General features: G+C 53.8%; 1 protein-coding gene across 8 annotated transcripts in view; it reads right to left on the bottom strand.

Moving 5' to 3' along the window:
* The window catches only part of LRMDA (leucine rich melanocyte differentiation associated), a 1,257,159-nt gene that overhangs the window by 1,124,730 nt on the left and 119,686 nt on the right, over positions 1–12,743 (bottom strand). The window contains exons 1-2 of one of the 8 annotated variants that reach the window (XM_032608108.1): positions 12,234–12,742; positions 5,578–7,191 (exon numbers count right to left, since the gene is read on the bottom strand). The exons of 1 other annotated variant lie outside the window; for it this stretch is intronic. In XM_032608108.1, the coding sequence (XP_032463999.1) occupies positions 6,108–6,875 (768 nt within the window). In that variant the 5' untranslated portion in view covers positions 6,876–7,191; positions 12,234–12,742 and the 3' untranslated portion in view covers positions 5,578–6,107. Of the gene's footprint in view, positions 1–5,577; positions 7,192–10,409; positions 10,650–10,837; positions 10,910–12,233; position 12,743 lie in introns of those variants that run through there. 6 more of the 8 variants (XM_032608111.1, XM_032608113.1, XM_032608110.1 and 3 more) reach the window with 6 other exon arrangements.

Genomic DNA, 12,743 nt, shown 5'->3' with positions numbered 1-12,743 from the left:
ATCAGATCTGTTTAGAAGCCACCCAAAGAGCCAGGCTATGGCAAACCAACTGATATTCTTGGTTGTGAGTGATAGAAACTGGCTCTGGCTAACTTAAGCAAGAAAAGAAATCTAGGGCTTCCCTGGTGGCGCTAGTGGTTGAGAACCTGCCTGCCAATGCAGGGAACACGGGTTCGAGCCCTGGTCTGGGAAGATCCCACATGCCGCGGAGCAACTGGGCCCGTGAGCCACAACTACTGAGCCTGCGCGTCTGGAGCCTGTGCTCCGCAACAAGAGAGGCCGAGACAGTGAAAGGCCCGCGCACCGCGCACCGCGATGAAGAGTGGACCCCGCTCGCCGCAACTAGAGAAAGCCCTCGCACAGAAACGACGACCCAACGCTGCCAAAAATAAATAAATAAATTTATAAAAAAAAAAAAAAAAAAAAGAAAAGAAATCTATCAAAAGGATATCAGGAAGCTCTGAAAATCAATAAGAGGACTAGAGACCCAGACTTGGGAAATGGACAAGAAAAGAGAGCTGGAAAATGGTGGTGTCACTGGTCATGCTACTGCAACAGTCTGGTTAGGCCACTGCCTGAGCGGCTGCCATTATCACACTGGACATGGCAGCAACTGGCTAGTTGCTCCACTCTGCCTCCCCTAGAGAGTCAATGCCATTGCACTGGGCTCATTGCTGCTGCTGAGAAGGGTTTCCAATCCACCCCAACCCTCTGCTCACCTCTTGAGGAGCCTCAGCTATAAGGGACAGGGAGAAGGATGTGGCCCCTTCAGCTTATGCAGGTGGAAGCAGGTCCTATAACAAGCAGGAAGCAGGATTCAGATGCTAGGTAGACAAAAGAGGTAACACTGAGGGTTAAGGGTATGACCAGACTTAACTCCAAGTTACTCTGGAAACCCATACCTCAAGAACGTTTGAAGGCAAGACTCTAATAGGTTCTAAAACTGTTTTAGACCACTGTGTAGTATTCCAATAGTGGTAACACCAATGGAAATAAGGTTTGCCAAAGGGGACAGGTAAAGGATATGTTTGGCTGTAAATATAAAAACCCCCGGGCTTCCCTGGTGGCGCAGTGGTTGAGAGTCCGCCTGCCGATGCGGGGGACGCGGGTTCGTGCCCCGCTCCGGGAAGATCCCACATGCCGCGGAGCGGCTGGGCCCGTGAGCCGTGGCCGCTGGGCCTGCGCGTCCAGAGCCTGTGCTCCACAACGGGCGAGGCCACAACAGTGAGAGGCCCACGTACCGCAAAAAAAAAAAAAAAAAAAAAAAAAAACCCCAATTTCATTGACTTAAACAAATAGGGATTTTATTTTTCTAATATAACAAAAGTTTTGGAGGTGAATGATTGCTAGAAATGGCTCAGTGTCTCAGAGACATCAGGATTAAGTGCCTCTCTGCTATTCTCTTGGACTTTTCCTCATGGTCACAAAATGGCTGCTGGATATCGTATCCAAGTCCATGGAAGGAAGAAGGGAGAAAGAAAGAAAAGGTCCAAAACAGCTGCATCATCTCCTTTGATCAAGAAAACAAGACCGTTTCCCAGCACTCCCCCTCCTTCTTTGCCACAGCCTTACTTCTACTTGCGCTTCATTTGCCCAAACTGGGTCATGTGGCCATTCCTAATGGCAAGGATGATTAGAAAAAATGAAAACAGTATTGTCATGATTGGCCTCCACCAATTTTGAACCACTGCTTAGGTGGGGGCACACTGCTACAATGTTAACGTGAGGAAGAAGGAGGGAGGTGGATATTGGACAACTTATCTAAATTCTGGTTTCAGATTTGGGCATTGCAGGATCAGAAGTTGGACACATGAGCATGGGGGACAAGGGCCTTCCAGGAAGAGGTGACAGAGGAGCAGAAAAACACAGAGCATGTAGAGAGAACACTAGATTTGGCTGGGGTGTAGGCGGCTGCACTTTTGGTAATCTATCCTATAGAAATAAAATCACTGATCGCAAGGACATAAAGCAAAAAAAACTGTACTAGTGAAAAAATTCTGATAACAACCTATATGACCATCAACAGGGGAATGGCTGATTAAGTGGGGTATATCTACTCTATGGAATACAGACGGTCCTTGACTTACAACGATTTGACTTTCGGTTTTTCAACTTTACAATGGTGTGAAAGTGATAGGCAGACAGTACAAACCATATTTTGAATTTTGAATTTTGATTTTTTCCCGGGCTACTGATATGCAGTATGATACTCTCCTGATGCTGGGCAGCAGCAGTGAGCTGCCACTCCCAGTCAGCCACATAATCACAATGGGAAACAACTGATACATTACAACCATTCTGTATCTGTACAACCTTTCTGTCTTTTCACTTTCAGACAGTATTCGGTAAATTACATGAGATATTCAACACTTTATTATAAAATAGACCTTGTATTAGGTGAGTTTGCCCAACTGTAGGCTTATGTAAGTATCCTGGGCATGTTTAAGGTAGACTAGGCTAAGCTACGGTGTTCGGTAGATTAGGTGTATTAAATGCATTTTTAACTGGATGATACTTCAACTTAAGATTGGTTTATCAGGTAACCCCATCATAAGTCAAAGAAGATTTGTACTATGCAGCTAAAAAACATGAAAAAATTAGCTCTCCATCTACAGACTCATTTTTTATTGGGAAAGAATGAGCAAGTTGCAGAGAACTCTAATATAATCATTTTTGTATAAACAAGCAATAACATAATAGCCCCATACATCTGAGTGTAATTTATATGAGCATGGTGAGCATGGAGAAAGGGATAGAAGTTACACCCCCGGCTGTTAACACTGGATATCTCAGGAGACAGGGTGGGAAATGAAAAGGAGATTGGTGAGATCATGTTTTTCTTTATGTATCTTTGAGTGCTTTACTGTTTGAAGTGAATATAGGTTTCTTTTATGAGTTTGGAATGCAACTTAACCAAAGCTGTTTAAAAGTAGTTTAGAACTAAATTACGAAGAGTCAAGTGTTACATGTGGCAGCGGGAAATCACTGAAGATTTGGGGGCAAAGGAATGATGGGATCAAGAAAATTAACCTGGCAGGAGGATGTATAATACATTAGAGGCAAGAGAGGCTGAGGATACACAGAATAATTAGAAGGTTTTTGCAGTAGCAGCTCAGCCAGAAGCTAATAAAGGACTGAACTATGATAGCAATAATATGTGAAATGAGGAAAAAGGGGCCCAGGCTACAGCCTGGGGACACATATGCGTGGATGTTAGGAGTGGTCATGAGGGGGGTGTCTCCATTACACTGTGTCAACCAACATATCTTGCACTTTGAAAATCAGAATAAATGGCTGGAAAATCATAGTTTTTTTTCTTCTCCAACATCCTTGAGCATTGACTCGTTTGATATTTATACTATATGACTCAAAATAATCATTATTTTTCCATAAGATTTGTGTTATCTCCCTTATTAAATTGAGAAAACATCTTGGGATGTAAGACAATAAAGAATACTTATTGGTAGCCCCCCAAAATGAAGTGAACCCCCAAAGTTATCATTCATTCAGCACAGTTGATGGTACTTATGAATGCCCTTTTCTTATTCATTCCTTGAAGGAACAGCCCCAGTCTCTGACCCCTCCAGTTACCATCCAGTGAAGAGGAGAGGAAATGCTGTGTGGTAAGTGCTCTGCGAGAAGGTTATACAGAAGCCCTAACCCAGTACCAGGGGGGTGTGTACAGGAAAATGGTATGGAAGCTGAGACCTAAAGGCAAAGGAGCAGTGAGCCAGGTGAGAAGAAGGACAGAAGATAATTCCAGATAGAAGGAAAAGCATTAGCAAGGTCCTGAGGTGGGAAGTTGTATGGCACATTTGAGTAACCGAAAGGCAGCATCGATGGCAGGAGCTCAGGATGAGGGGCAGTAGGAGACAGACAAAGGCAGAAGGGGGAGGTGAGGCAAATTAAACCTCAGAGACTTGCCAGTCATGGGTTCAACTTGATTCTAAGAACAATGTGAACCCAGAAGCAAAAGCAGAGGAGAAACATGATCTCATATGCTTTGTTGTTGTTGTTTTTGTTTTTTAATATCACTCTGGCTTCTGAATGGCTGAAGGGCTATGAGGAAACAAGCCATTGTGCTCAGGGGTCCAGTTTCCCCATCAGGCTGGGAGAGCTGCCCAGGAGATGAGTTGAGCCCAGCCCCATTTATACCTTTCTCCTCCTCTGTGTGGGTCCCCCTCTTGCTCTGCAAGGCCTCAGCTGCAGATGGATGCAGTTAGCAGGCCAGGGAACACTTGAATAAGGTAAGTAAAAGCTCAGCAAGATTCCCCCAGAGTGATGGGTTGGGATGCTGAGGATCTGAAGAAAAGAAGGGATGAGGATATGGATGAGGATATGCGAGTGAGGCAAGGCCTATTTCTCCTCTTCATGCCTCAATTTCTTTATCTATAAAACAGGGTATTCATGGTACTTACCTCAGAGAGTTGCTGTTCTTAGCGTCTGGCACAAAGCAAACGTTCAAACAGTGTTAGCTTTTGCTTTTGACCTTCCTGAAAGACAGGTGGGACCCTAGGGCACGGATCTGTATTTATTCCCTGCTGTCAGAGGGGCAACTGATTGGATCCTGGAGAATGTCTGAGAACCCCCTTGGCCAGGCAGGTCTCAGGACTACCAAAAGACCAAAGTTTGACAAAGTCTTACCTGAGCGTTTGGGCCAAGCGTTTGTTCCTGTGATTTAAAAATCCGTAGATACAACCTTAGGTGGGGAAAAGAAGCTGCCCACTGCCCCTCCTGCGAGACCCGGGTTGTACGCCAAGGCCTCGGGTCCCAGCCTGAGACCCAGGGGCCCAGCCGGCGGGGATGGAGCCTGGCGAGCTGGGGGCGGGCCGGCGCCGCGGAGGGGCGGGACCGGCGCTGCAGCCCGCGGTCCCGCCCACGGCGGAAGTGCCGCCGGGCCCGCCCCTCCCTCCCGAGGCAGGTTCCCCTCGCCCTTCCCCCGCCTCGCTTTTCCCCGCGCAATTGGGCTCCTAGAGCTTGTTGGGCCAGGGCCTCAACACCAGTCCGAAGAGGAGGCCCCGGGTCTGAGTATCTGGCCGTCTCGGGTAATGCTCTCAGTCCCTCCCACTCCCCCGCCCTCGCTTCCATTCCTGCGTTACCGGCGCGGCAGCAAGCGCCGCGGGGGACCGCACAGGTAAAGACTCGGCAGTGAGGGCGCAGGTGTGGACGGGTAGTGGAGAGGCTGATGGCACGTGCCCGGCTTTTTTCCAAAGCGACTGTATTGACAGTGGGGTTCATCGTAGAGGGCGGACGCAGACCCCAGGAGCGCAGCACAGCACTGGGGAAGCAGAGAGGGCGGGACTGAAGCCCCCAGAGCTTGGGGGCCGGGTCATTCGTGTCCCCGCGTCTTGCGCAGGCTCCGTTGTGCACGAGAGGTGGTGAGCTGCTTGGGTGGGGGGCGGTTCGAGCCCGCGGCACCGTACGGTTATCCCCCACCAGCTCCTCGAGGTGACTGGGGTTTGACAGTCGCCCCGCCCGGGCGCGCAGTCTCAGGTTTGCAGAATGAAAATCAATAAAACCGATGCAATGGCAACGAACACGAAACACGATGGGTTGTTATTGAGTTTGTTAAATTATTTTTATTTTTTTTACTTCCTTCTCGGAAAAGGTGGCTCTGATCAGAGCCTCGGAGACGGACGCAAAATGCCCCCTGGTCTCCCGGCAGTGGGTGGGACCCCCAAACCGCGCAAACTTCCCCGAGCCGCTGTGAGGGGTCCGGCGGCGGGAGGGGAGCCCCCGGTGCGCTGAGCTGCCGGATACGGCTTTCCTCCGCGCCTCATTGTCCGCACTTTAGGGCGCTGATCCCCCCTCTCCATTCGCGTTTCCCCAGTTCACCACCCCCACGCTCCGGGGGCCGCGCCTCCTCCCTCCCTCGAGCTCTCCCCGGCGCTTTAAATAATGATATTTGCATGCAGGGAGCGATTCATAAATATGTCAGGGCCGGTGAAATATAGGCAACATTTCAAACTTTCTATTTAAAAAACATGAATTATGGCCGCGGAAAATGTGTTCCCATTTAAAGGCGATACGAAGTATTTGGTGTCTCGTCCCCGGGCCCATCCATCACGCAGACAATAAAGAGAGTTTTTCGCCCTGACACCCGCGATTTATGGGCGCCCTTCTCTGCCCTCATCACTCACCCGCCGCGGCCGGCCCGGCGACAGGCCCCGTGGAGAGACCGGCGGCCGCCCCCACTCAGCCCCGCGCGCGCATTTTGCGCCCTCGCCAGCCCCCCAAGACCACCGCTCCCGAGGGGAGCTCTTGCTCTGAGAGGCCGGCGGTGATGGTCTGGGCAGCCAAGTGGGAGCCGGAACCACACTCATCCTCTCACCTCCGCGCAAGCCTGTATCAAGGCTGGGTTGAGTGGGCCGACAAGCGGCCTTGCGGGCCGGCTCTGCGTCCGGGCCTCCCCCGCCAAGCGCGGCACCGCGCGGAGAAGTTTGCAGGGCAGGCAGCGGGAGGTTATTTACGTGCGGTTTCGAGGTGAGGGGAGAGGTCTGAGCAGGGGGCTCTCCAGGGGGCTCCTCTGCCCGGGGCAAGGCGAGTTGGTCCCAAGCTTTCTTGAGCCCCGCTGGGCGCACGCTTCTGGGTAAAGCTTTTTCTGCAACTTTTACAAAGCCGCCTCCTCCCTGGTGCGATTCCCACAACCACATCCTGGGAGTCCGCGGCACCTTTGAAACTCTTTTTACGGACAGAGGCAGAGGAGTTGGCGAGAAATAAGGAAGGGGAGGCGCCTTCCCTCTCGTTTCGCCGCGGACCAAGCTCAGACACCCGGTGCCCTCTTCGCCCACCGCCCCACTTTGCGCGCGCTGTCCTCTCAAAGGTACCACCGAATCTTTGCTGCAAACTTGCTTCGTATAAAGTTCGAGCTTCATCTGCCGTGGAATTTGCTTTCAGTTTTCGCTCCGGACGGACTCGGCCCGGCGGGTTCCCGAAGCACAGGCAGAGGCGGGCGACTGCCAGGCACTGCCGGGCAGCGAGAGGCTGCTCGGCCTGAGCGCTCTGATAGTCCAGCCTCCCTCGGAGGCCAGACCTGCCGCCTTATGAGCACGAGGAGCCATCTCGCGTCCCGTGCTGGGCCGATGCGTCTCCGTACACGGGAACCGGGAGCCGTTTCCTGCTGGACGAATGCGAGCTGGATTTATTCGGATACAGACAGCGCAACCCACAGCCAGAGAAATTATGTCGATTCTAAAAATGACAAGGTTGAATTTATTAGATTAAGATTCATGTGTAAGTGCAGGGAGATGAAAATTATACAAACAGCTCCACGTCCAGTGTGAACGGAAGATTGCTTCCGGCTTCAAGGGCATGTAACATAACATCTGAATATTTAGATATGTAGAGGGATATAAAATATTATTAAATTCTCGGTGTGTGCACATATAGTTAAGTTGGAAAAATTCTAGAGCAAGTGTCATTTTACAGCCCCTGCTTGGGTGTAATCTGGGCTCGAGACAGTACTTATGTCCAAATAACCACCCAGCAAATATATCCTATAGCCAGAGTGAGTTCCGCATCGTTGAGGTGTGCGGTATGTGTACCTCTTTAAATATCCGCGGCGTGGCATAAGTGAAATAAATACATTTAAGAAAAGCTGGCGCGCAGATAATTAAGCCACTGCACCGCTACAATATTTCTGGGTAAGGAAATAACTATTCCTACTAGGTCGGCTGTGGAAAGTGCACACAAATGGGGGGCTTTCGGGACTGCGTGGTAGGGGCCACGGGTTCTGCAGCTCCGGGCGCCGAGCACTCTGAGGTGGGCTCTATTCCATATCTGCTGCCTCGGACCCTGGCGTGACTACTGGGAGAGGCTCGGCCCCGACAGCCAACATTGCTGGACCTTGAGGGTTCTCCCTCCTACACACATTGAGAGGGAGACTTTCCGAGGCGCTGAACCCAGCATTTAGGGTACTAAGGCCTGAGATCCTGCGGGCAGCCGCTCCCCCTCAGACACTTCAACCACCCCTCAATCCCGGCTCCACCAGGCCAGAGCTGTGACCATCTGGGCCTATCGGTTTGGAGCAAGAGCGCAGAAAAGGGTGGATCGCGCTTGATTCCGAAGCATCCCAAAGCTCAAAGCCGGAGGCCACCGGGAAGAAGGCCACGATTTCACACCCGTGAGGAATCCAGGCCCAACCCGGGCCTCCGAACGCCCGTTGAGGCTATAGAAGCAGTTATCTGGGTGTATTTACTTATGAAATGTTAGGCACCCCCTCACATACTCGGGGCCGAGGCCCAGATGCCCCGTGGGTCTCCCTCGCGTATTTGCAAAGCCCAGGCAATGCCACCAGCTAGGTCAGTGACTTGGCAGCTGTGAAATTCCAAGATCAAATACTAATTCCAGAATAGGCAGCTTGCGACCGTCCACCCATCTCAGTGACCTGGTCTCTCTTTTTTTCTCACCCCTCCAAACGCACCCAACCCTTAAACAGGCGTAGAGCTTCTGAGAACCCCTGCGTGGGGAGAAATTAGGAAGGACTTGGTCCTGAGTTCCTGGGAATTGCACACACTCCTGAGGCAGCCCTGCCGCAGAGAAGTAACCCGGGCCCTGAGAATGCCCTGTTCAGCGAGTGTGGTTGTGCTGAAGTGGTATATACAGTATAGTGAGAGAAGGGAGAGAGAATAGGAAATATTCCCTGGCTAATAGGAAAAGTATAAATGAAGAGGGGGGAAAGGAAGAAAATGGGTAGGGGGGCCAAGGAAGAAGCGGGAGAGGAAACAAAAACGAGTAGGCGGGGTGGGGAAGAACCAGGGGAAGCGAACCGAGAAGAGTGCAGGCCTTGGCGAGGCCCAGGGACCAGGCCAGGCTGTGGTCCTGGCAAGCCTGGTACCCCCCCGGTCCCAGAAGAGGCGAGGGCCGCCCGGCACCGTCCCCCACCAGCCCATCGAATCTGGGCCCGGCTCCCAGTCCGGAGGGGCAGGCCTGGGTCCTGCGGCCTCCGCTCGCCCTTTCTCTCCCAGCTCCCGGGGGACCACGAGGCGGGGCGGAAGGTAGGGAGGGGGTGCCCCAAGGGGCGCGCGCCAGTCCGGGACTGTTTGGGCGCTCTGGGCCAGGCTTTCCAGCTCGCCGGGCCTGACCTGTCAGGCGGATTATCTTCGAGGGAGATTAATAGGGGAGGCGGGCTGCAATAATAATCGTTTTGTTTGATGTGACAACTCTGATAGGCGTTGATTTACTTACAAACTGATAGGCTTTTAATTGAGCGCCTCCGCCGAGCCCGAGATGAAAGGGAAGCGGCGGTGAAAGGCGGCCCGCCTGCCCTCCGGCCTCAATACTGATTAGCCATCTCGACAGTGAATAGTTCAAGGCATTTTCAAACTTTTTTCCTCAGCTCTCCCCCCTTCCTTCTCCTCCCACCCCCTCCTCAAATATCTGCCATGCCCACTCCTTTTTTAGAGAAAACAAATCATTTCCATTGTGTGCAAATAAAATCCGCAGGACATCCAGGCCAGTCGCCGCTGGGGGTTGGCGGCATTAGACCTAGGAATTAATAACTCCCTTACCCCCACGGCCTGCGCGGCCTCCGGGGATTTGGCCTCCCCCTCGAGATGGGCAGGCTCGGACGCTGGCGCCTACCAAAAACCCCGGGCGCTCAGACCCCTAGGCGCCCCCGTGCGCTCGGACCTTCGGAGTCGGATTTTGTGAAAAGCGAATGCACGCGGACTGAGACCCACGCCCGCGCTACACCGCGCAGGCCCGCGAGCGTGTGCGACCACACCGCGGCACGCCCATTCCGGGGGACGCTGGGGCCACTCTCTGGTTCCCCCAGCCGCTGGGCGTAAAAAGAAAGCTGCTGGAATTACAGGAGAAGGAATGGACTGAGTCTGGAGACTGCAGGACGAGGGGTAGGGAGGGACGCCCGCGGTCACCTGCATCTCTGGCCGACGCCCCCAGCATTCAGTGTCCGGGCCTCACCGGGAGGCCGCTGCGACACGGGTCCCATGGCTGGGAGATCTACAGTTGATCTGGGCCAACAACCGACAACCATGCACCCAATGACACAGACATACACCAACAGACCCGCAGGATACAGGCGGCCTCACAGTGTCTGCCCTGCAGAGACAGCTTAGAACCGTCCCGTCCTCAGAAACGGGCACCTGGGACTCGCTCCCCAAAGATTATTCAGACAACCTTCACAACCTCGCTTGTGGCCTCACCGCCGTCTCACGGACTCACCTTCCTCCGTTGTCGCACAGGCAGACACTGAATTTAGGTGTGTTATTACACCTAAACACACTCTCACATACACCGACAAACTCCCCATATACACAGCGCCTCACTCCCCTCTTCTCCAAATTATCTTTAGACAAGTTACCATCTCATGAAGTCTACCAACCTAAAGAATCAAGGGATAAGATTAAAACGCATAAAAAGAATGCCTACGAGAAAATTCTAAAACTCACCCCCAGAAAGTTCTCGGTACCTGTTCGGAGTGGGAGACAGAGACAAAAATGAGGGAGAGAGGAATGGGGTGGTGAGAGAGAAGAGGGCGAGCACGCCGAGGGCAGGTCCCAGACCCGACTTCCGCGCCTACGGGGCTCAGGGCCGGCTGAGCACGAGTGGAAACCGAGTCTCCAGGCCCGGCCCCCGCCCCCGCGCGGGTACAGACTGGCTCCAGGCTCCCCAGCGCTCCCAGCACCACCATTTATCAAAAGGACTTGACAACAAAAGAAGAGCCGGGGCGGAAAAGTGGGGGAGGGGATATTCAAAGTATTCCAAGTCCTTCCTACGAAGGGGATGTGTCCTCCTCTCACCCGCTTCCAGTTTCTGCGAGTTTTTGGAGGTGACCCCCGAACTCGCTCCGGACGCTCCCAAAGCCCTGACAACTCACACAGCGGCAGAGGCATTCATACACACTTCTGCACTCAGATCCAGGTACACGGAGGCACGCACAGCGCCTCCCCTCTTCCTTCCAAACAGCCAGAGTGACGGTGCAAATCGAGGGGAACGCGGCAGTCCCGCTCCGCTTCCCTGGAAGAGCCGGTGTTCCCACAGGCAGCAGCCCCCTCTCTCTCTCTCTCACTCCTTCTCTCCATTCTCCCCGCGCCGGTCAGTCCCGGCTCGGCGTTCCAATAAATTCGAGCGAGCAGCCCGGAGTAACCCCGGCTACCAAGACTGCGGGGATGGCGCGGGGTGAGGGAGGGTGGAGAGGGGGCCTGAGTGAGCCTGAAACGTTATCTCGTGCAAGGACCCATGGTCAGGCCTCTTCTTCGCAGTCTCTCAGCCCTAGCCACGATGGGGGGCGGGTGTCAAATAATTGAGGCGGGGGTACCCCACCATTGACCTCCAGGACTCAAGGTTACGTTGGTGGTGTGGCTCTTAGAAAGAAGTCTCCGAGTTTGGAGTCGGGTCACCACGGAGGGCGGGGTCCGCGGCAGGCTAGCACCCTGACGACTGCACACTACACGCCCTGAAGGGACTACCCTGGCGTGGGGGGGGGGGCGCGGAGAGGGGACGACTCTCCCGTGTTAGACGTCGCCACCGCCCGTCTCGGATATCCTGTGCCGCCCGGAACTCTGCGGCCCCAAAGGACCGGAATTCCCCAGAGGTGGAAGGTTGTATCTCTCTCTCCGACATTGAGAGGAGCGAGGCGCACACCCCAGGCCAGCGCACCCCTCTCAGCGCCCTGGGCGCACCTGCACACTTTACTCTCACTATTCATTTTCCTGACACTGAGCGCCTCTTTCTCCTCTTTCATTCTTTTTCTTAGATCCCCCGCCTCTCATCCCAGGAGGCTGCTCCTCTTTCCCCCTTCTCTAGTTCCCCCTCAGTCTCTTCCTTCCTCTCCGTCTCTCCCTCTCTCTTTTTGCCTTCCAGTCGCACCCGCCTTGTAATCAGCAACAAAAGCTGACATAAATCACCGTCGGATTGACAAGAGCTGACAAATAACTGATTGATTGCGGTCGAGGAACATTGACAATTGATGGAGGGGTGGAGATGCCCAAAGAACGGGGCGGGGGGGGTAGAAAAGAGGGTAGCAGGGGAGAGTAAGAATGGGGGGGCTGAGTGTGAAACAGAGGAAACATGTGACCCCCGCTTCTGCCCCAATCTGCGCATCCCCGGGCGTCACGTGGCCGGGAAGGGCGGGGAGCCTAGCACACCAAGCGGAGACAGGCCTCCACCGCCTCCGCTGCCCACCCAGCTTCTGGTTTCTCCGCCGCCGAATCTCGAGAAATCAAAGCGGGCGGGCGGACTTCCTCCAACACCCGCTCCCCACCTTTCCTTACCCAGGCGGCCGCACCGCAAGATATTTCAATTACCACTGAGGAGGAGGAGGAGAGAATATTTGGTGTGCGGGCCCCCTGTGCGGCCCTGGAGTTGACAGTCCGGCTGTTGTCCACACTCCCGCCAGTGCTCCTTCTCATCAACCCCAAACTGTTCCTCACACACACCCTCCTGCCAAAGAAGGTTTCAGTTTATTCTCCAGCTGGAGAAAAGGACGGACGACGAGGAAGAAAAAAGAGGGAGGCGGCAGACAGCAAACGTAGAATAAATGTCCAGCTTGTCCTCCGAGCGAAATCAGGGGAGGGACACGCAGGGGGAGCGGCGAAGAGGGAGCTGCCCATTAAAACCAGCGCTGAGAGTCCTGGCGGCGGCGGCGGCGGCGGCGGCGGCGGCGGCGGCAGCATTGGCGCGGGACGCGTCACATCCCCTTGACCCTCCAATCACCTCGGGCTCCCATTTGATTGGAAGGCGGCAAAGGCTTTAATCTCCCCCTCGGTGCAGCTGCTTTTGAA

The sequence above is a fragment of the Phocoena sinus genome, chromosome 16, assembly GCF_008692025.1.
Source record: "Phocoena sinus isolate mPhoSin1 chromosome 16, mPhoSin1.pri, whole genome shotgun sequence".
Taxonomy (NCBI): domain Eukaryota; kingdom Metazoa; phylum Chordata; class Mammalia; order Artiodactyla; family Phocoenidae; genus Phocoena; species Phocoena sinus.
Note: the sequence above shows the minus strand (reverse complement) of the source record. Positions and strands in the feature narration are given on the sequence as shown.